Genomic DNA, 22,766 nt, shown 5'->3' with positions numbered 1-22,766 from the left:
GCCGTCGGAATACCATTGAGATACCAAATTGCCCTCGAGCCTTTTATAGACTTGCCTGGTTCACATACTGAGCGTCTCCTTGTTTTCTTCCTCCCTTTTCGTTTGTTGTATTCCCTCGTGTTTTCATCGTCATCTTCCTTCTCCCGCCGTGATTCCCATTTCCTTTTTTTCTCTTTGATTTTTCTCCTTGGCACTGTCGTTTTGTTCTCTCATGTCGCTCTGAATAGACCATGGAGCGACACTCTGTGTGTATTTGGTTTGGCCTTGATCTGAGCTGGGTGGGTGGATTGCTGTGCAGTATCGTCGTCGGACGCCCCTTTTTGACTTGAAGATAAAACAAAAGCCAAACAATAGCAGTCTGATTCTCCTTCGCATGGGTATTCGATCGCTCACCAGAGTGCTTGCATCATGATGTATCGTCACTCGTCTTCTCACTTGAGCGCCTTCTCAGGCTCGGTCTCCGAGTCGTCTGTGTACGTATCCACTTCTTCCAGACTACAGTGGCAGCGATCCATCGCATGAGCTGCTCGTACAGCAATGATTCGAGTACGACAGGTTCCGCACCGCACCTACCTAGCCCTGGCGTGCGCATCCGGGTCGGCGTCGTTGGACGCGTCACCACAACTGACTCCCTTCCACCCTGATATCGATCCAACCTTTTCGCCCTACCCTGCCCATTCAATTCCATCCCATTACGCCAACTCTTTCTCTTCCACTGACACCCCTCTGACCGCGACCCACGCCTTTCACTCACGCAAACCTTGGATTCATGATGCTTGTTTCCCGGCTCATCTAGCACGTACGACCATAGCACGCAGAGAATTCGGAACCCCGTCCGCTCTTCCATAGACAAGCTGCGTTGCGGGCGATTAGTAGTTGCGTGGGTGACCAGCAGCGAATCCCGTCTGTTGTACGTTTTGTACTTTTTTTTTTTTTTTTTTTTTTTGGTTTTGTGCGGTGGGTGGTGGTGGTGGTTTGTGCGTTGATCTTTTGTGGGGCAATTGGCTGGATGATACTCATGTAGCATGTGCTTTGTTGGTAGAGAGGGACAGAGAAAGAGGAAGGGCGGTGGTGAGAAGTTGGTGATGGAGAGCCATGGAGATGGGTAGTGATTGGTGAATCAGAGTTTTCCCCCTTTTGCGGGTGCGTGAGGGTGAGAGGTAGAGAAGCATTTTTTTTCATTTTATTTCTTCACGCTCACCACCGTCATCTCACTCGCTTTCTTTCTTGCTCTTCTGTTGCGATAGACAGACAGCGAGCAGATTTGGTACAATTCGTCAACCAAAACAAAGTCTTAATTCTTGCCATCAGGGCTTCTGCGTCGAAAGTCAGTCATAAGCATTTTGTCAGCAAGTGAGCGGCCTCACCAAGCAAGCAAGCAAGCAAGCAAGCAAACGGAGAAGCAAGTTAACGAATTAAACCAACACTCCAACAACAAACATGGAGGAGAAAAGGCTGACAACCATCATCATTGAAAAGGCGTTGGAGATTGAGTCGTTGAGCGCAAGCTTCTCCGCTGCGCGCTGGATACAAAGCGGACAAGCGCAACACATGCGACGGGTGTGTGGTTAGCAAGCTTCTCGGTTAAGGGATGGATGCAAAATGCCGCAGACGGTTTTTCCGTCCTGTCTTCTTCTTCTTCTTCTAATTTCTTCTTTACTAGGTAAAAACCCCGGAAATTGCTCTACGCGAAGGCTCTACTCTAGAGGTAGAGCAGCCAATCAAACAACCATTCACTCAATCAATCAACCAAGCCGACACGTGCCTGCCTGCCTGCCTGCCGTCCAGAAGGAGTCGCATCGCGCACCGGCACCCGCGGCAGCAGCAGCAGCAGCGGTGGCTGCTCCTCCTGGTTCCTGTTCCTGACCCACGCCCCTATTCGTGCGCCACTACTGTCTTGTGGTGCCGCCGCCGGTGGTGGTGGTGGTGGCGCGGTCCGAAAGCTTATCTCGGCCTGCGGCGTGGCGCATCCCAAGAGGGATCACGGCGGCTTGACGAGGCTTGTAGAGGCTTGAACGCGGTGTAGCGCCACCGCCCAGAGAGAAAAGGGGGGTCGATTGCCGCAAGGGCTCGCCGGAGAGCACATGCACACGGAAGAGGACGAGTAGACGAGCGTTTGAGGCAGTAATGTGTTAGTCGCATGTGAGTACGAACGCGCGACTGGACCATGGCCATGCTTTGCGGGAAATGATTGAATCACGACAGCAGCGCGAAGCAAGAATATTTGACCTTTTGTATTTCGTATTTATACATTGATATTTAGAGTCGATGAGACAGGGGAGAAAGCCAATCGGAGTCAACATCTTGACCGAAGCGGAGTCGAGGGAGGTAGACGCCACAAGACCCAGCGGTCCCAAGCTATACATCTAGTGCCTAAGGCATAGGGAAAGAGAAGAACAAGGTGGGTGGATGCATGTAAGTGGTGCCTCAGAAGGGTAATAATAGAAGAAGAGAAGTGAAGGGATAGGAAGGGGCTAGAGAAGAATGAAAGAGGACGAGGAGGCCGAGTTGATGCACCTGGACAAAGAGACGATGATGGTGGTCTCTGTCGAGTCTGTCGAGGAGGCAACACTGCCTCCCAGCAATGAAACTTTTTGTACATGAGTGTGTGTGACTGTAAGAAGACTCGCAGGGCTCGTGTGTGTGTATCGTATGCGTGTGGTCGGAGTGATATGAATAATGTGTTCGCCGTTGCTCCGCTCTCCTTGGCAGTTCTGATTACCCAAGAGAAAGGAAGAGTGCTAAAACAAGAAAATCTCGCTTCAAAATGACGGGACAAAACGTGAAATGGGGAAGCTGAAAAGAAGGAAGAGGCCGACCGTCAGACTTGGCCGCTAGCGGCGCCGTCGTCGATGCAAGATGACACTGGGAGAAATTGAACAGGTTGCGACCCCGAGAACAAGAGCTCGGGGCATCGAATGACCGAAAAGAAGCACAGGGTCAACGGGAAGGAGGGTTGCGCGGTACATAGCGGGTCGGATCGAAAGAGGTCGACCGACATGGGTATAAAGTTGAAGTCAAAAAGCCCAAGCAAGGCCGGACGAGTGCGCATGAGGCAAGGAAGAAGCCCAGTGCGCTCTTGCACGAGTGTCATTGGGCGTTGGGGTAGGCCGTTGGTGTGACGTTGGCCAGCAGCAAAGATGGGGTACTGGCAACAGACGCGAGTTTCCTCAATGGCTTCTGCTCTCCAAAACTTCTTTTCTTTGGATCGTGGAGTTCGAGGGAATGTGTCCAAATCTTTCCCAGTCGCGGGTGCAGCGAAGAAATTTTCGGCGCAGCGTTCGATCGATCGTCCATGCCATCTTTCTGACTGGAGGGAGACCTCGTACCGCAGAGGCACAGACAGCGGGTGTTTCGCACAGCCTCGGTCGATTGGTTGGATCACACCCTCAAAGGGTTCCTGCCCCTCGTCCAAATCTCAGCCTCGTGGAGACGTTTACTTCTCAACACGACCCATGGGACTTGGGCTGTTCTCGACACCCTGAGCATCGACTTTGCCAGCGTTCCTAACGCCACGCATGAAGGCATCTTCGTCGGCAATGGCCCAGTTGTCTGGCATTCTCCAACCAAGCAACTCCAGAACCTCTTGCTTCTCGCCGTACAGCCTGCCCTCCAAGGCATCAAGCGTGCCGACCGCAGCGCGCACCAGAGCCTTGTCGCCTTCGAACACGTAGACGTCCCAAATGCGACTGGCAATGTCGAGGCCTGCGCCGCGACAGCAGAACAAAGTGCGGAATAGTGGATCAAGAAATTCTTCCGGCGCCAGGGCCAGGGTTTTGGTGAGATGGGTGTGAAGGCGCGGCAGCTTGTACGCAAGAGTCCGGAGAACGAGATCGTGCGCGCGACGCATGGCGTTTGTGTCGTGGACGAGGAAGGCCATGGGAAGCGGACGGTTGAGGATGTTTGCGAGGGCAATAAAGGCGTCGCTAGGAGACATGTTGAGGATGAGAAGGGCAGCAGTGAGCTGTGAAGTGTTAGTAAGTCCATCGCAGACGGCAAGGACGAAAGCTTACATGAGTGCCATGGACATAGCCCACGTCAGAGCGGTACATTGAATACGCCATGAGCACGTCGATCAGAGTCTGGTGGAGCGGACCGCCAGTCTGAAAGATCTTGAGCTCTGGAAAGGCCTCGTTCGCGTCTCGCCGGATGCTCTCAAACCAAACGGCCTCCCGAGCACTGCTCTGGTTCGGGCCAAGCTTCGACAGCTTCGCGTCTAGCGCCTTGGCTCTCCTCAATGCCGCATTAAAGCTCGTCTCCGACAATCCGAGATCGTTTCCAATGGCTCGCTTCCAGACTTCGCAACGACTGCGCGGTGTGATTCCGTGCCACCAGATCTCACGAGTCCGGGGTGACATGATGACCGCATCCCAGTTGGGGATGACGTGCTGCTCCCAGATTCGGAAGAGCGAATTCTGCTGGTCGTCGCGCTGGGCGTTAAGCTCCTGTTGCTTGGCAACCATTCGCTTTTCTGTCTCATTGTTAGTCCAGTTCTTACCTTGATCCGCAAAGTCACTCACCAGCTTCTTGAGCATGCACCATCATTCTCTGGTATTCCTTCAGGTGCTTGCGCTCCTCCTTCTGGCTTTTTGGCGGCAGCCAGCTTGGCCGTGTCCTGCTCAGTACCTTTTCCTTCTCTTTGCTAACTGGTAGAGGATCTATCATGATATTTCCTTTTTGGACGGGCGGTAGTTGGACCATGGCCGGTCTGGTAGCATTCTTCTCCACCGAGGGCCTTGCTGAGGCCGCACCGCTCTGGATCCTGGCCTCCCGTTGCCTCTCCGATTCTCCAGCAAACTCTTCCAAAGCCTCCGTCAGCTCCCTGGCCTCCTTGGACATGTCGCCCAACGCGTCCGTCCATGACTTGGTCCGCGAGATGTTGAGTTCGCCGTCTTCAGGGATGCTGCTGTGGGTTGACGCCGCATACGATCCCGTGGTCGACCTGCTTGGCGACCTAGTACGCGAAGCTTCGCCAAGTACCGCCGGCGCAGAAGCATGATGCCTCTCGGAGATTGTGCTTTCTGCAACCGAGGACATGGAAGGCGAGCGAGACATTCTTTGGTGCGGTGGACGTGGCGACATGGGTACATTCCACATGACGGCATCGTCAGGCAGATCCTCATCAGAATCGTGGTATTCGGCCTCCAATTCCTCGACAGTCTTGCGCCCGGGTTGCCATGACTGACGGCGAACCGTGGGCATGGAACCGGGCCTGAAGTCGAGCTCGGAGCGCGAGCGGCCGGTGGGAGAGGCTGGAGGTGCAGTGTACCGGTGGCGCGGAGAGCGAGTAGAACGCGAGGAAGAGCCTCCCGGCGATGGGGTCCTCGGCGGACGCCCGGGAGAGAGAAGCGAAGGAGCAGCAGAGGCCGTGACGCTTCGGCGGGGGGCTTTGCGACTGGGTAGGCTGAGATTGGACGAAGAGTTCTTGGTTGCGCCATTGATTTGAGCTTGTAACCCCGGATACTTTGGTTTCGCGCCGTTTGTCAAATCCCGGATGGCGCCTGTTCCCACGGCGCCGTTTGCCCGCGGCTGGGTGCCAGGAAGAGCCATTGGACTGCGGATTGCAAAGGCCTTGGCCGAGTCTCGCTTGTCGCCCGTGGCCGAAGGGTTGTCATACCGGGGCAGCGACTTGACGTCGTCGAGGGTGATTTCTTCAAAGTGCGAGTTGTCCTGAGGCCCCGTCAGGTCGGAGAGGCTGGGCGAGCGCAGCGACGACGACTTGGACGACTTGGAGTCTGTCAGGTCGGGAGGCGAGTCGGGAGCTGGAGCTGGCGCTGGGAAGTGCATGGTTGGTGTTGTTGCAGGCATTGGTTTCAGGAGAGAGCGGAGTCGGGGGCGGCCGTGGTCGAGTGCGGCGGCAGCGGGAGCGGAGAAGCGGAAGTGGAAAGGCTTGAACGAGTGTGGGTGTGGTGACGATGAAAGAGCGTGGCCGTCCGTGGGCTTTAGCGGGTAGAGGAAATCATGATGATGATGTGGGAGAGGGGAGAGGGCTAAAATGCTGGCGAGGCTGGGCCAGGAGTCGGAGTCGGAGTCGGAGTGGTGGTCGTGTAGGAAACGGGGGGGATAGAGGTACAACGGGGCGTCTGTCGAGCAGGAAGTTGCGGGCATGGTGAAGGGGCACCCCCCGGTCGCGCCGTCGAGGGCGTAACCGCTTTGGGCGTCGAGGATCCTTAATAACGAAATGCACGGCCGCGGAGCGCGCGCAGGACAGCTCGCAGGACGTGCCGCCGGAGACAGGAGGGTCGAGAACTGCAGACCGGAGGGAGGGGAGTGGAGCAGCGCATAGGGGAGGAAATTGGCTGCAAGTAATAACCACCGTCGCCCGTCTGGTAGCGGGGAGCGCGCTGCCAAAGGCGAGAGCAAAACCCGGGGGGCAGGAAGAAGGGAACAGGAAAGGAAGACAAGGCTGGGCTCACGCACGCATGCATCAATCCCCGTCATTGTCCTAGATACACTTCCAGGTACCCGCCAAGTTACAGTCCAGTCCGTCCTACTACGCGCTCTAGCAAGCCTCGGTCGGCGCGCGACGATGGACATGCCTGCGCCAGGCTGGCGCGCAACCACTGCACGAAAGCGGCGTGCTTTGTCTGGCGCCGCCGAAACACTCGATCAAAGGCACAGCATGCCAGCCTACAAACAAAGTCAGCCACGGCCCGTCCCAAACTCGTCTCCCTACGAAACAACTCACCATCGCCCGTGACGTCGGCTGACGTCGCTTCGGTGCACCTCGTCGTCCTTCGCCCGCCGCCGTCTCTGCCTGTCCATCATGCCAGCCGCCAGCGTCCACACATCCTCGACCGTCTCTGTCGTCGTCATCACCCAAGTTAGCGCCTCTCGTATCTGTACATCCTCCCACAATCGTCGCCCCTCCTCCCCACCGCTGCTGATCACCCGCCGTGTGCAAAAAAACACGAGCAGCGATCAACCGCGCTAGCCCGGCGATCCAAATCCGCCCTCGACCAAAATATTCTGCAAAAGTGGACTTTTTCTGGACGTTGCTTACTGATGAGGACCTCGCTGCTCCTCCACCGCTGCCGCCCGCTCTCCGTCAAGCTCCTGAAGTATTCAAAGCTTCTCTGCGCGGCTTCGACGAAGCATTGGTACAAGTTCGTCAACACCGTCGCCAATTCATTGAAGCTCGTGTCGAGAAACATGCCGTGAAGCTGTATCTTCAACGCACTAGTCATTCGTCGCACTTCCGTTAGCCAGCCTCCCCTGCCCACCAGGCCAACCTCTGAACCTCCCTGGCCAACTCACTTGAGCGTCTTGCGGTGGAACGTCTGCCCCGGCAGTTTGGAGAATTCCACCGTCAACCCATCTTGCACCGCTGCCGATTGCGTCAGTCTCGTATCACGACTACATCACCACAAACCTTACCGCGCCGACTCTTCGGCTTTTGCTCCTTGCCGAGGTTGAGGCTCTCCGTGTCGATCATGGTGCCGCAGAAAGGGAAACTTGTCTTGAGTGGCACCCTTGGCACTGGGGTCCCGTCCACAACCAGGTCGAAATTCACCAGCGTCTTTTCCTTCTTGATGCCAATTCCATAGTCGGCATTTCCGGCCTGCATGATTCGTAGAAACCGCTCGGCGTGCTCGCGTCTCGTCGTGATTAGCAGCGAGTCGTCAATCAAACGCAGCAGCACGTCGTCGTCGCCTGACAAGAAGCCGAGAAGCTTCATCTCCATGTCGGCGTAGAAAAAATTGCACAAGAGGCTCGAGAGGACGGACCCCTGCGGAATGCCCTGCTTCTGCCGATAGTACTTTTTGCCAATCTTGACAATGTTGTGTTCGACGTGTTCGGCCAGCAGCTGAAGCACGCCATTCCTGCGCTGAACCTGTTCGACAACCCCGTCGACAAAGACTGTGTTGGAACGGCTCATATTCTTGTCACACTTTAGGCTGTCGTCGAAGCTGCGTGTTTCACCAGCTGCCTTGCCCGTTGACACGTACCTCTTGACGGGTTTGACCGTCGATGAAACGTTGCCCGAATATTTGTATGGCGCTGCCGCTTGTATCTCGACATGTTTGGCAACTCGGTACTCCTCCAGCCGCAGGATTTTCTCCACGAGTTGCACCAGCCTTTTCTGGGGAATTGTGTCGAAGCAAGACTTGACGTCAACCTTGGCAAAATATAGAGGACTGCCCGCCAAATCTCTGTCTTGCAAAGACGATCGAAACGCCGTGAGGCGGGGGAAAATGTCACCGGCAGAGAACATGGACGAGCCAAGGAGGTGCGGCTGTGCAGACTGTCGATCGCGAGTCAACTTTGACCAAATAAAGCTCATGGCATTGAGGTCCGCCTCTCGAGTCTTGTAGGCTCGGGGGATTGAGTACTTCACACGCACCACGAATGTAGCTCATGCCTTACCTTTTCATAGTTTAGCACGTAAAACACCGGTCTCATTATCGAATTGATGCTGCGACTGAGCATCGTCTTGCCGTTTACGGTAGTTTGCATGCGCCTCCGTAGATTGGTGATCGGACGAGCCCCAGTTTTCTTGGGCAGAAGTCTGACCTGGCTGTAGCCCAGCCGAGTCCTGGCCGATAGTCGACGGAATTCTTCGCCCTTGACCTCTTCAAACATGCTTCTTTTGAGTTTGGAAATCGCTGGCTCCGCAAGCATCCTCCAGACGTCATGGCGAAAGTAAAAGAGACGGGTTTTATCGACATTGGACTCGGTTACGTGGAAATTGGAACGAATCAGGAGGATGAGATACGAGTCGAAGAGGTAGTAGGCGAGTTCTTGGAATATTTCCCTGCGCTTTTCGAAATCGCTCTTGGACATCTTTTGTCCTGCAAGCACATTAGGAGGCCGAAGCCAATCGATTTCAGATATCTTCAGAGTTTAGCACCACGCCCATCAACCATCTGGAATGCATACCTTGATGTCCTGGAGCACTTGATGCAGTGTCAGGCTTTCATTGCGGCGGATACACACAAACCTGTCAACATGCTTCAGGAAGACGCGCTTGTTATGCTCTTGAATCTCGCCCTCGCCCCAGAACTGATTGGGAACGACATTCTTCATGACCGCGCGACAAAATGCCGATACCTGAGAACTCGGGGTTGCAAAGTCTGTGAAGCAAACCTTGTCAACAGAACCCGCGTTGATTGGCCTCGACGGTGCGCGGTCAGGTTGGGATGCAAGAATTGGGCTCGAGGGGCCATCATCGTGGTCCTTTTCCACAGACGTCACTGTCGAGTTTTTTGCAACGTCGAGAAAAGCAGTACTGGTCTTGCGCGCATCGAAAATGCTGCTGTGGCAATAATGGCGCAACAGTTCAACGTACGCGCATCGATTGTGCAGCGTTCTCAGCCTACGGACGAGATCAACCGCTTGACCTCGGAGTCTCTTTGGAATCGCATCTCGTGCTTCGGCGGTGGCTGTGTCCAGCTTCGTCATCCTGCTGAGCTGGGCATAAGCAATTTCTTTTTCTCGTAAAGTGTAGTCCTTGAATGGATGAGATGTTTCCCTGTAGTCGATCTTGGAGGTGAAGACATTGTGCAGGCCGAATTGCCGAGGGAAAATGTGCTTCATCACATGAAGTGTCTGCGCAAACGACGCATGATCAGGAAACCTGTTGAAGACATCTGCGAGACTTAGTCGGATTCGCTGCAGAGGAAGCTTCACAAGCCGTACGGATATGGCGGAGCCCGAATCTCACTCTACCCCTCGCGTTCAAAGCTGCTCTGGCATACAGAATCCGGCTTCTGACAAACCTGATGGATGTCAGGCTATCCCTTGCTTGCGCGTGCCGCTTAGCTTCCGCTCCGGCAACAGGGTTTGAGGGCTTGTCCTGCCCACAATGGTTTTGTAGAGCCCTGGCGGGCGTGGTTGGGTCAATGTCGGTCAGAGGCGTCCCTGTCTCGGTCTCAGACATGCGCCACATGTTTTAACCGTCGTACTCACCGCTTAGCTGGTAGCAATTTCCACACGAGCCTTGTAGCACAATGAAAATTCCACAGCTCATCAGGAGCTCAATCATGATGGATTCGCCGCCGCGACCCAGGGCTACGAGCAATTCGGACCACGGCGGGCCCTTGAGCGTGTCTACATGGCGATTGGGTTGGGAAGAGACGACCCCTGATAGTCCCGGAGGCGCGTCACTTGCGGCGAAGGAAGCACGTTGAAAACCACGGCACAGGATGTGAGGAGGGCGCTGATGGTGTGGGTACTTTTTGAACAGAGAACGGATGACGAAATGCACAATCTGGAGCAGCTGTCAGAGGGAGAGGCTGAAGATGAAGCAGCAAGCGTTGGACAAGGGAGCTGTCGCGTCACAGGTGAGAGATGATGTTTCCCAGATGTTCAAACGAGCGCATGTTGATCAAACCTGCGAGTCGAGGTGAAGCAAGGCAGAATTATGCGGACTCACCTCCGACTGGAGCTCGGGGTGGACGGGAGAAGCAGTCGTCTCTTGGGAAAAGTTGTCCAAGTCGTGGTCGAGGGCCGAGCGGGCGTCCGGGGAAGGGGCTGGACTGCAACCGACCCAGGTCTGGTCGAGGAGCGCGCACAGGGCGGGTGAGCAGGCCAAGTGTGCGACTTTGCGGTGTTTTCGGTTGGACGTGGCGGCAAGCTTGACGAGCAGGTACTGGCGCAAGGTGAGCACGGAGGGATAGAATTGTTGCAGGAGCGGATGTGCGACAGGGGGCGAGGGGGCCGACGGAGACGGAGACGGAGACGGAGACGACGGGGCTGAGGGCTGATCGTCGTGGGCGCGGGCAGCCTTGGGCTTGGAGGCCATGGGCGTGGGTGGGCGGGTGTGGTGCACGCGTGGTGGAGGTCCGGGGCGCGGTGTGGTGTTTACGCCGTCGTCGCCGGAGCAATGATGATGCGTAGCAGAGGTGTCAGCGGAGGTGGTATCAGGGAGGCATCCGTAGTTGGCGGACCGACAGAGGGAGGGGAGACAGGGGAAAGGAGAAGCTTGAAGGGAGGGCCGGAGGGCGTTGAGATTGCCTGGCGCACCCTGGGGCCTGGGGCGGGCCCCCGGCCGACCGTGGGTGCCGTCCAGTGGGTGGTCGAGTGCTGCTGTCGGGTCGGGTGGACCTTGGCGGCCGCCACGGGAAATAAAATAAGAACGAGAGGGGGAAAAATAAAAGAGAGAGAAGGAAAAAAAAAAAAAAAAAAGGTGCGGGAGGCGCTGTCGCATGGCTCAAGGGGAAGCAGAGCGTGTGGCTGCTGGTTGACGACTACGACATGTCGGAATCCAGACGTCAGGCCAGCTACAGTAATGTGTAGAGGTTCAATCGGTCGTCATCTCACTGCTGCAATCTCGTGGCTGATTGGCCCGCCCAAACGCCCATCTCCCGCCGTCCGTCTGTACTGTGCGTTGCCCAGCACCGCAGCTGGTGCTAGACGAACCAGCCAGCCCAGCACCAATCCAGTCCAAAGTCCAATTCTTCCTCTTCCCCGTCCAGTCCAGTCCAGTCCAGTCCAGTCGTTCTCGCTCTCGCTCTCCTCCTCCTCCCTCGCCCTCTCCTGCCACTCGTCCTTCTCCCTCTCCTCCCCATCTCATCTCGACATCCGTGCGAGCTAGCCCATCCATCTGCCTGCCTGCCTGCCTACCTGCCGTCCGTCCCGTCTCAGCCCGCAGCGCAGCGCACCGCACCGCACCGCAACGCAGCCCCACTCGGTCCAACGTCTTCTGTGCGTGCCCTCGATTTGTCTGAGCACCTCGCGACAACGTCCAACAGACCGCGCCCATCAATCCAGACCGACCCGGCTAGCCTGCCCGTCCGGCCGCAGTCGCCCGAAATCGATATACCGCTGCCGGTCGCCAGCCCTGGTCGTGAAACAACTCATCCCTCCTGCCTGGCCACGCGGCTGCTGATTCGCTCCCTCTGCTGTGCGCTGGAGCGGCCATACCCTGAGCTCCACCATCATTTGCTTGCGCCCACAACCACGACACGACACGACCTCCGACACTCGCTTTACTCGCTCCTCTCCATTGGCCCCGCCTTCGACGGCCATCCTGCCCAACGCCGCAATCCCCTCCCACCTGCTACGTAGCCGTCACTCTTCGCCTCTGCTGTTCCCTGCCTGTGCCCTTCTGCCTGGAGCCCCCGGCGTCTGGCGTGGCCCGGCACGGAGACTATGAACAATGCAGCAAGAGGACATCGAATCGTGGACCGACTCTGCGCCTTCAAGCTATCTCGACCATCAACGGGACTGCCGAGCCGCCTATCTAGCGAATGGATCCCTACCCCACGACGACGACGACTCGCTTAATGCTCCAGACGTCCGTGACCCAGACGACTTCTATCGTCAGGGTCCCTTCTCCTCATCCACTTGCTCTCCTCAGTCGGACAAGGTCGTCAACGGCGGCGCCATGGCCACTGTGTCTTCGCGTCCAAACCCTCCTCCACACCGCGTCTCTCACGATACCAAGCCACCCTCTCCTGCTCTAAAGTCGGCGCGCCAAAACCTCCGCTCCGTTTCCAATCCCGCCTCTTCGATACCCGTGCCGAATGGCTCCAGCACCAGCACTGTCTCGACAAACACCCATCGTCCTGCAGTCAAGAACTTGGTAAACAAGTTCAACCAGCCTACGACCGCAAACGACGGCTCGGGGCCCTCCAAGCTTCGCAAACCCGCCCCGACATTTCGTCCCACACCTCGCCACGCCAGCTCGCCCGCCTCGACTCCGTCCCAGAACGTCGCCTCGACACATGACAAGGACGCCGGTCACACGAGCCCTGTCGAGTCCATAAAAGCGTCGAATGGCAGCAGTGCTTTGAACGGTGGAACAAGCTCAAGAAGTACGCCCAAGCGGGACGGGAAGCGCCATTCCCGGCACAATACTTCAGAGTCGGTGAGCAGCATTCATTCGGTTTCCAACCTTTCGGGACGGCCGCTGTTGTTTGGCGAACTGCCGCGAGATGCGCAACCGTCAGAGTCTCCAGGATACGGCATCAACGCCGCTGCGCGGCATCGCAGTGGCTCGTGGGACGGGGGCGCGCTTGGATCTGGCCCCCGGTTTCTGACTGCGCAGGATTACACTGCCTACGGATCGCCGGAGTCTTTCAAGACAGCCGAGACGACAATTCAGGACCGTCCTGCGTCAGCTCAAGCCCACCGGAAATCCAAGAGTGATCTGAGCGGCTTGCCCCTGTCACTCGCAACCGAGGCACAGATCAATGCGAACTCAATTGACCAGTTCGATGAACAGATGTCCTCTTCAACTGAGCAAGTTCGCTCTCCCACCTTTTCCAAGATACCCCTACCTACCTCCCGACGAACTTCGTTAAACTCCGAATCGATTCCATCGCCCCTTCATTCCAGAGCCAACTCGAGGATGAGTGATCGCAGATACCAGCCTGCGTCACCATCATTACACAAAGGAGCTCACGGAAAAGAAAACACTCCCTCGAGTGCCCAGAGGCATGGGTCTGCCAAAAGAGGCTCGGTGGATGGACCAAAGGTTCCGGTCCAAGTCAAAGTTCCTCCGCTGCCGACTTCTCCAGTCCTACGCAGTTCCCGGCCCCGACAAACGGTCTCGGCCGCTTCGACCGCCTCCTCGAGAGCCAAAGTCTCTGAAAAGTCAAGAATCCCCAGTTCATCCTCAGGCCCGGCGACAAAACACGCTGTGGCTTCAAAAACGAAGACCAAAGATTTGGCGTGGTCTACTGCTCGCACGAGCTGCGGCGGCCCGAGCATTGCAGATCGGCGCGCTGCCATTGAGAAATCGATGAGAGCTCGCGGAGTCAAGGCACAGGCTCCGCGCGCCGAATCCAAAACGCGCGTGCAGGTGGAGTCTCGGCCCGTGAGCCCCACTTCACCGGCCCCAGATGCGCAGCCGCAGCAGATATACGAAACCGAAAAGGCTGAGGAAGAGACGCGTGAAGATTCAGCAGGATCAGAATCACGAGGAAGGAATCTATCACTGCAGACAACCGATATTCCACCACTCACGGAAGAAAGTGAAGCTCCACCAACGGCAGCAACAGAGATCGAAAATGATGAATCTCCCATCTTGGGAGTTCTCGCGCCCCCACTGGTTCCACAACCAGAGTCAAAATTTGATGACACATCCCCATCCGAGTCCGACTCTGAACTGTTGCAAAATAACCCAGAACCAGCCCAGGAGCACGACAACCAGACTGTTGTCGGCCATGGAAACGACGCCGACGACAGTTCCAACATCCTCGACTCGGTGATGCATCTGCGGCAGTCGCGCATTAGCAACACACCGACCGAATTCACAGATGAGAGTTCCTCGGAGCAACCAAACACTGGTTCCATTGACATCATGCTTGGGCCAGCTTCCTCGCTCGAGGAGACGCCGCCGTTGTGGTCAATACAAGGTCCAACTCTGGAGGAGCATGCCATTCGTTGGCAGGGCAACGAGTTGGGAAACAGCCGAGAGTCTCTTTATGACGATCGGTATTCCTCTGTTGCACCGGAAGATTTGACCGGTGTGGCTGTGGACAGCAACAACTATGACCCTAGCCACGACCCTCGGTCTGCTGACTGGACCCCGCACATTCACCATCCTGCAGAGAACCGGTTTACCCTGGACAGCGAAGGATATACCAAGGTTCGCGAGATACTTGATTCTTATCATGGATCCACCCCAGTCACCCCAGAAATGGCCCATGGATTCCAGCAGCAGTTCCAAACCGTTTCGCCCAACTTGGCACATCTTCACACAGAATGGAGTTCTGCGGAAAAAACTCAGCGTTTCTTATCGGAGCTACTTGGCGCCAGAGACCAGCCCAGCCGAAAGTCACCTTCTCCCGAAGAAACCCCGAAGCAGAGTACTCGGCGCCAGGTCAGATCTGACTTTCTTGACGAATACGAGCAGAGTCTGGCACCTGAAGGAGATTACAGCGGCACAGTGATTGTCTACAGCTCTACCAAGCTCTACGGCAAGGAACAAGAGGATGATGAGTCTGATGCGGACCCACAAGATGCGATGGAGCCGCCCGCACCTCCACCCAAGGACTGGCGTTACTCTCCTCTGCCCCGGCCCCCTGTCGAAACCCACGCGAGCAGCGGCGCGATCACTCCATTCGATACGGTCTCCCGCTTGTCCAGCCCGTTCCAATCGGCATTACCGGAGAATCCCGCAAGAGATGGTCTTGGCCTTTCCTTCGAAAGCCGCTCGACAAATGGGAAGCAGTCGAGAAATTCAAGTACAACTCGCAGTCCCGAGAAAGTCCACTCGCCGTCCGCAAGAGGAAAGAAAGAAGTACTCGGTGGCATGGCTTCCCCTGCGTCCACCAGTGCACGCAGCAGGCGGTTTGTTTCAGACTCGCCCACTGTGGCACAGGCCGATTCTGGGTACACTCGGAGCACGTCCACGGACAGAACCTCTGAGTCTGGCGGAAGTGTCTTGACACAGAGGATCTCTTCACGTGCCCCAGGAAAGAAGTCCATCGATACAACTTCCGAGACTCTGGAAGAGCTGGACCCGAAGGTTGAGCAGAGCCTCCGACGTCGCAGATATGTGGTCAAGGAGCTCATCGACACTGAACTCCACTACTTTCAAGACATGAAAGTCGTCGAGGACATTTACAAGGGCACTTCTTTTGCCATTCATGAAGTCACCGATGAGGACCGTCGGATTCTATTTGGAAACACTGCCGAATTGGTCGAGTTTTCTCTCCAATTTCTCGACTCTCTTCGTCCTGCAGCCGAGGGCATCTACAAAATGAATCATCACGGGCGTTGGGCTGAAAAGGAGAAAGAGCGCCAGAGCGTTGGTACAGAAAACAGCGTTGCAACAGGAGGCTCTGCAGATACCAACGATGACCCTGTCAGCGTCAGTTCCGATAGACAGACCCGCATCGGCGCAGTTTTCATGGAGCACCTCACGGACATGGAGCGCGTGTACAGCGTCTACGTTCAAAATCATGGCGCTGCCAACACCCGCCTGATGAAGATGCAGGAAAACAAGCAAGTCAACATTTGGCTGGGAGAATGCCACAAGTACGCGGCAGACATCACTTCAGCATGGGACTTGGATGCCCTCATTGTCAAACCAACCCAGAGGTTTCTCAAATACGCCATGCTTCTGGACTCGATCTTGAAGGATACACCGTCTGACCACCCCGACTACCAAAACCTCAAAGCGGCATCTGATGGCATGAGATCTATGAGCGCTCGCATCAACGAGACCAAGGGTCGCAAAGAAATCGTCGAGAAGATTGTCACTCGCAAGCGAGAGAAATCGGATGGAGGCTCAATGGCTTTTTCGTTGAAAGCATTCGGACGTCGAACCGAAAAAATCAAGCAGCAAGTCGGTCTTGCCGAAGCTGTCGATGATCCAGAGTACGACGCCATTTCGCAAAAATTTGGAGGTCACTTCTTCCAGCTGCAAATCGTCATGCGAGACGTGGAGAAATACCTTGAAGATTTGCAAAAGCTTGTTGACCAAAACAATGTGGTTGCCACCGAGCTGGAGGGTTGGCTTGACATCAGTTTCCCGTTACACTTGGAGATTGAGAGCAAGTGGCGGCAATATGTCATGGTAATCCGTGAGATCACAGCTTACGGATTGATTGCTCACGTAAGTTTCCTTGCCCTTATCGTTTGCTTAAGAAACTAACAGTTATCAGAGAGACGAAGTTCGCAAGTCGGTCATCAAGCCCATTCAGATTCTCTGGGAGCTGCATGGGAAGCCGCAAAAGCTCATGCAAAAGCGCAAGAAGCGCCTTCCAGAATATGCAAAATTCAAAGTCGCCAAGGAAAACGGCACGACGGTCGAGAAGAAATTAAAAGAGGTGGCCGACGAGTTTGTGGCCATCAATGGTGCACTCAAAGACGAGCTTCCACTTCTCTACGCCAAGACAAAAGTGCTCATTGAGAATTGCCAAAGAAACCTCATCGACTCCCAGAGGCGATGGTACCAAGTCTTTGCCACCAAGCTTGGTCAGATCCTAGCTGTTGGCGAGGACGTTGGGAAACACGGTAACGACAACGCAGAGCTCGTGAACATTTTCAACAGAGACTACAAGCGTGTCCAAGAGGAGTTGGAACGGATAGAAGGGGTAATGCGAAGTCTCCGCGAGTTGGCAACCTTCTCCCCGGCTGCCACATTCATGACCGATTCCGACTTTTCCATCAAACGGCCTTCGACTTTCTCGAGCTCGCGGCGTACCCAGTCCATTGCAAGCGACCAGTCAATCGTGGTCGGTTCTCCAGAAGCTGGCCAAAGCAAGCGTACCAGTGGCAACTACAATCAGATGCCCGATTTTGGGACCCCGCTGCTGTCAGAGCCTCACCAGGTATCGCCAACATCGTCAACTCCCGGGCGGATACGCACAGGGTCCACTATGTCGAGCCGTGATCACTCGGCCCCCCACTCCTTTGCTCTTCCCACCGTCACTTCGGCCGGCCACTTTTCTCCCAGACCGTCGACTTCGTCTGGTCGCAACGCAGATGCACTCAACACAGGCTTTGGCCCGCGCCTAAGCTCAGAAAATGCGGACCAGGGGCGGACGTCTGGTCAGTCTTCTTTCTCTACACAGACTGCCGTATCCCAGCATACACGCACATCGTCCATTTTCTCGTCCGCTATGCCCATGTCGGACTTTCCTCACGACCCTCGTGATGACACGGACACGGAAGTTGGCCCCAAGCCTGATAAAGTCTTGTTCCTTGCCGCAAGTCTTTTTGAATTCAATATTGCACACGACCGCCGCGAAGCTGGATTTCCGTATCTAGTATACGTTCCTGGCGAGGTAAGAGATAAACTCGCGCCGACCAGAATTTTTGGCTAACAGACTGGTGCAGGTTTTTGATGTACTCGCGATGAGAGGCGAGCTTTGGCTTGCTAGAAACCAGGACGACCCCAATCGCACCGTTGGTTGGATTTGGGAGAAACATTTTGCGACGCTCTCTGAGCAGTAAGCCACTGCTCCTTGGTTTTGAACTGTCAGGAACAATCACTTGCCAGTGACTGTTTACGCCGTAATACCACTACGCAAAGACACGAGTTTTCTTTTGTCACTGGGCAATAGTTCATGGTCCCTCATGGTCATTCGGCATCACGGAGTCGGAGTTCAGACGGATCTGTGGACGGAAACGGAACCCATCATATCATGGACGGAAGGTCCATGATCCAGGCGCATTGGACATCATTCCATTCCTGCAATGTATAAAAAGCTGTTTTGGTTCTTGGTGGATTCTAGAAGTCTGGCATCTGCGCTCCTCGGCGGAGATTCATTTCCTTTCCCTCTCGACACGCAGGCGATTCCCCAATTCTGCTTCGATTTTAACTACTCATTCTCCTCCGTACAGTGTGGGCGAGCTGCACGGATTGGTTGTCAGCATAATTTTTTCCTTTCCATTTGGCTTTTCTCCATGAGCCGGGTTCACTTTCATCGCTTCAATCATTCGGGTTGAAGAGGCATCAAGGTCGGCTGGTCGGTCGCGAAGACTTGGACTTCGGGCTGTAGACGGCGTCCTTTACGGGCTGGCATGGCAGCCACACCATTCGTGGGTTTCTTAAATAGCGTCATGGAATTTGCAGTTGCAAGCATAAATTTCTGAAGCGGAGCATCATCGAGACAAGCTTTGAAAGCATAAATTGTACAATTAACCCAACGCGAAAATATTTAAGAGCAAGGCGACGGTCAGTGACGGATGTTGACAACCAAGGGGAAGCTGAGCCACTGCAGTGCTGTACTCGGCCAGGCTGGTGGCTAGGTCGTGGCTGAGTCACTTGGAGCTCGTGCCCCACGACCAGAAGCACAAACGCGGTCCTTTGCCAACGTCAACTTTACACCCCTCCCGACAGAACCACCAACGTCTACACCACGTCCGTCTACCAGCTCCTCCTAGAACATCATGTCGCTTGTATCTGGGCCAGGGAGGGGTGGCGCCAAGGGTGAACAATTACCTGAAGAGCTTCAGCTCCACGCCGACAAGCACGTCGCTTACATCCAAAGCCTCGACACAGTGCGTGTCACTTGAGGCTTTTGCCCCAGCTAACCGTCCAAACTAACCGATGAATTCGCAACATGCAGCGCAAAGATGAACTAGAGTACTGGCTAACAGAGCACCTGCGCCTGAATGGTCTGTATTGGGGCCTGACGGCGCTGCATCTCCTCGGCGCCCCCGACGCCCTGCCCCGCAGCGAGGTGATTGACTTTGTGCTGAGTTGCATGGTTGAGAGCGGAGGATTTGGCGCAGCGCCGGGTCACGATGCGCACATGCTGTATACCGTGTCGGCGGTGCAGATTCTAGCAACACTGGACGCTTTCGAGGATCTGGAGGCCAGGGTGCCTGGAGGACGTGAGAAGATTGGAAAGTGTACGTCTGCACCTTGATTTGACCCGTCAGCTGCTTTGTTGCGTGGAATCAGACTTGCTGACGAATCCCCGTCTCGACAGTCATTGCGAATCTCCAAGATCCTACCACCGGCACCTTTTTTGGCGACGAATGGGGAGAATCCGACACCCGCTTCCTCTACGGTGCCTTCAATGCGCTCTCGCTGCTCGGTCTACTGCATACCGTTGATGTGGACAAGGCGGTCGCGCATGTGCAAGCTTGCGCCAACTTTGATGGCGGCTTTGGCACCTCCCCAGGAGCCGAGAGTCATTCAGGACAAGTCTTTACTTGCGTGGGCGCCTTGGCGATCGCGGGCAGGCTGGACCTGGTAGAAAGAGACAAGTTGGGCGCATGGTTGAGCGAGAGGCAACTGCCGAATGGCGGCCTCAACGGCAGGCCGGAGAAGCTCGAGGACGTGTGTTACAGCTGGTGGGTGATGAGCGCAATGGCCATGATTGACAGGCTGCACTGGATCGACGGCAAGAAGCTGGCCGACTTCATTCTCAAGTGCCAAGATCCGGAACTGGGTGGCTTCGCAGATAGACCGGGCGATGCAGTCGACGTATTCCATACGGTCTTTGCGTTGGCGGGGCTCAGTCTCGTCAAGCACCCGGGTCTTCAGGAAGTGGATCCCGTGTAGTAAGTACCGACGCAACAAGCACCGCAAAGCTCGTTCAATGCTGACGGAGGATAAAGCTGCATGCCAAAGTCTGTAACTCAGCGGGTGCTCAAAGTCCAAAGGTGAAATGAGGTAGATTGAAGTCGCAGTGATGCCAGCCAGCATGCTGGTCTTTTGCACATCACTACATCATCGCCTCGGGTCTATAGTGGATAAAGAGCATACCTCTTGCAGTCTAATAACCCACTTCCCTTTGACGTAGGATGTGGGATACAAGGCAAGAGGAAAGAGACGCAGTTGTTGTTGTGGTGCTCGGCTTTTTCTAGTACTAAGTCGAGGGTGCAACACCTCAGCTACATGCATATTTGTACACGGTAGTATGAAATCGCAAACGTAATACAGCCTCAACGCCTTTACCTATTGATGCGCTTTTTTGCGCACTTCACAAGGGGCTTCTGCTAAATCGTTTCTAGTTGTCTGCGATTTCAAATGAGGCGTTGTTGACGCGGCGCATGCATGAATGTCAAGATTTGGGCGGTGCAGACAGCGCGCACAAGGACGATTCACCCTCTAGAACACCAACCACTCTTTGCTTAAATGCGATGACTGTGTGCATCATAGCGGTGAATCTCTACAAGGGCAATTCGCTTTTGCGTAGTCATTGGCGTGGTGGCATGGTGTCGAGTAGTTGGGTGGTGTACATACCACGCGTGGCCGACGCTGCGTCCTGAGCAGGTAAACTGCTCACTCGCATCCTTTTCCCTCTCACTCCACATCCCCACGGAAGCAACCACCATGTCCCTTCTTCACTCATTTCAATCGAGCCTGCTCTGACACTGGACGTCGACTGAACGTCACCCTCACCCTCAGCGTCCTCCGGCCGTCTCGTCTCTTCTTTCTGCTCTACCTCACACTCTCTCCATCCCGACCGCTCCTTTCTCCAGCCCCCCCAGCTCCTCGCTGCTACTCGGCCAGCTCGATCAGTCGGTCCTTCACCCGAGCAATTTGCTTCGTTGCTTCCAGCCTTGTTCCAAACCCTCACCATGGCGTCTTCTCCGTTCCCGACCAACGGCATACCTCTGCACTGCTCCATTTGCCCGAAGAAGCCAAACTTCAGCGATGTCTCCCACCTTCTCACCCACGTTGCCTCCAAGGGACATTTGTCACACTACTACAAAATCAAGGTCAAGGCTACAAGTGAGGCCGAATGTCAGAGGCAGATTGAAGCATACGATCGCTGGTATGCCGAATGGGGCGTGGAGGATCTGATGTCAGAACGGATGAACTTGAAGGAGAAGAAAAGGACTCGCACACGAGCTGCGAGTAAGCATTATCTCCAGCATTGTTCTTCGTTCAGACTTCTGACCTTTGCAGACTCCCGGGCAAGGCAAACATCGAACGCACCCCAAGATCAGCTCCGCCGAAAGGCTGCCAACGCACTCGACCCCCGCCTGGGCGAACAGCTTATCAAACACGAGCCTAGCCCTACTCCACCTCCCGGATACAGTGGCCAGTTCACGCCTTCGTTCGTTCCCAAGGTCCAGTCTTGGCCAAGCCCCCTCACCAACACTACTGCCTACAGCTCTCTGTACGGACATGACTATGATGGCTCCGAAATATTCACAAACAAGTCGGAGTCAATCTCGAGGACAACCACGCCGCCATCTCTGCACAATGTCAGCATCCCCATCAGTCTGGACCAGGATAATGACATGACGGTCAGTGAGGCCTCGAAGCTCAAGGGAGTCTTCTGGCCGGGAATGGACATTTTCGACTCGGCAACACCAGAGATGAAGCGGAAGAGGAACCAGAAGAAGGACGTTTCTGTCGTTGAGCAATTGGAGCACAACTCTCAGGAGGTGGAAGCCACCGAGCTGGTCTGGACGCCATTTGGCTCCTTCAAGAAACAAAAGCCCATTTCTGGATCTGTCACTGACAGCTCTCCTATCAAGCTCGAGGCTTCTCCCAAGCATGGCTTCTTGGATCGTGCAGCTCTAGCGGACCTTGATCCCAATACTCACCGCCGCCGCAGACGTTCGCCCAGGAAGCGTGCCGCCCAGGCTTTGTACGAAGATGACGAGCAGGACTATCAGGAATACTTGGCTCACGACAGACGCAACCGCAAGAAGACCTTTGGCGTCTTCAGAGACAATGATGAGGTGTCCTTCAACAAGCCGGCAGCTCTGAGCACATTGACTGCCGAATACCAGCCTCTGCACCAGGCCATCCAAAATGAGACCCATGCTACCAACTTCGACTTTGGAAAGTTGCAGAACGACCCCTTCCAGCAGCCCTACGATGGATTCAACTTCGACTACCCACCCCAGCACAACCACAACTACTTTGGCGGCAACCTTTCTTACCAGAACCAGCTACCCACGTACAATCACCATTCTGTCTTTCCAAACGACCTGTCCGGACTGTTTGGTCTCTCCAATGCGGCAATGGCGCAATCCAACTCTGGCTGGATGAATGGTTCGTACCAGCCGGCTGATGACCCTTTCAAGCAGTCTCACAACCAGCCAAGCGTCCAACTAAAATCAGAAGACGACAACAAGACCATCACTGCACCTACTTCCCCAACTCCCCGTCGCATTGACTGACTTCGCCCTACTCTCTTGATACTCGGCAATCGTATCGAGGCCACCTCCTCGAAGCCTCACATCACATTCAAAAGTTTTCTTGTTGGAGGCCCCCCGGCAGTCACTAGGGCTAGCGAAGCCTTTCCAGAGCATGGCTAGACGTCATTGCTCATTGGTCTCTTTTTTCTCACCCACATCTCCGATTGCGAGACTTTTCGTTTCTTGACAAGCCAATGACGGGCTTGGCCTTTTCCCTGCATGGCTATTTTGTGCTTTCTTTTCATTACAGC

General features: G+C 55.3%; 5 protein-coding genes across 5 annotated transcripts; 4 read left to right on the top strand and 1 right to left on the bottom strand.

The window, feature by feature from the left end:
• Positions 1-3,436: 3,436 nt before the first annotated feature.
• J3D65DRAFT_546909 (uncharacterized protein) lies at positions 3,437-5,787 on the bottom strand (the record flags this gene model as incomplete). The annotated part of the gene is made up of 3 exons (XM_066796837.1): positions 3,437-3,964; positions 4,014-4,471; positions 4,521-5,787. 3 exons carry the CDS (start codon positions 5,785-5,787, stop codon positions 3,437-3,439), a joined length of 2,253 nt encoding a protein of 750 aa, XP_066658622.1.
• Positions 5,788-8,459: 2,672 nt separating this feature from the next.
• On the top strand, positions 8,460-9,505 carry J3D65DRAFT_209652 (uncharacterized protein). The gene has a single exon (XM_066794495.1). It carries the CDS (start codon positions 8,635-8,637, stop codon positions 9,439-9,441), a length of 807 nt encoding a protein of 268 aa, XP_066658621.1. The 5' UTR covers positions 8,460-8,634; the 3' UTR covers positions 9,442-9,505.
• A 5,004-nt stretch (positions 9,506-14,509) lies between these two features.
• On the top strand, positions 14,510-17,841 carry J3D65DRAFT_531199 (uncharacterized protein; the record flags this gene model as incomplete). Its single annotated transcript, XM_066796672.1, has 4 exons — positions 14,510-14,974; positions 15,419-16,510; positions 16,560-17,684; positions 17,737-17,841. Coding segments are annotated over 4 exons (2,787 nt in total), but the record flags the coding sequence as incomplete, so codon positions are not given.
• An 879-nt stretch (positions 17,842-18,720) lies between these two features.
• J3D65DRAFT_613386 (type-2 protein geranylgeranyltransferase subunit beta) lies at positions 18,721-20,403 on the top strand. Its single transcript, XM_066799115.1, has 4 exons — positions 18,721-18,903; positions 18,972-19,257; positions 19,338-19,914; positions 19,972-20,403. Exons 1-4 carry the CDS (start codon positions 18,793-18,795, stop codon positions 20,018-20,020), a joined length of 1,023 nt encoding a protein of 340 aa, XP_066658619.1. The 5' UTR covers positions 18,721-18,792; the 3' UTR covers positions 20,021-20,403.
• Positions 20,404-20,781: 378 nt separating this feature from the next.
• On the top strand, positions 20,782-22,564 carry J3D65DRAFT_209601 (uncharacterized protein). The gene is made up of 2 exons (XM_066794494.1): positions 20,782-21,217; positions 21,269-22,564. Exons 1-2 carry the CDS (start codon positions 20,938-20,940, stop codon positions 22,495-22,497), a joined length of 1,509 nt encoding a protein of 502 aa, XP_066658618.1. The 5' UTR covers positions 20,782-20,937; the 3' UTR covers positions 22,498-22,564.
• Positions 22,565-22,766: the final 202 nt, after the last annotated feature.

The sequence above is a fragment of the Phyllosticta citribraziliensis genome (genome assembly GCF_038025025.1).
Source record: "Phyllosticta citribraziliensis strain CPC 17464 chromosome Unknown J3D65scaffold_2, whole genome shotgun sequence".
NCBI lineage: Eukaryota > Fungi > Ascomycota > Dothideomycetes > Botryosphaeriales > Phyllostictaceae > Phyllosticta > Phyllosticta citribraziliensis.
Note: the sequence above shows the minus strand (reverse complement) of the source record. Positions and strands in the feature narration are given on the sequence as shown.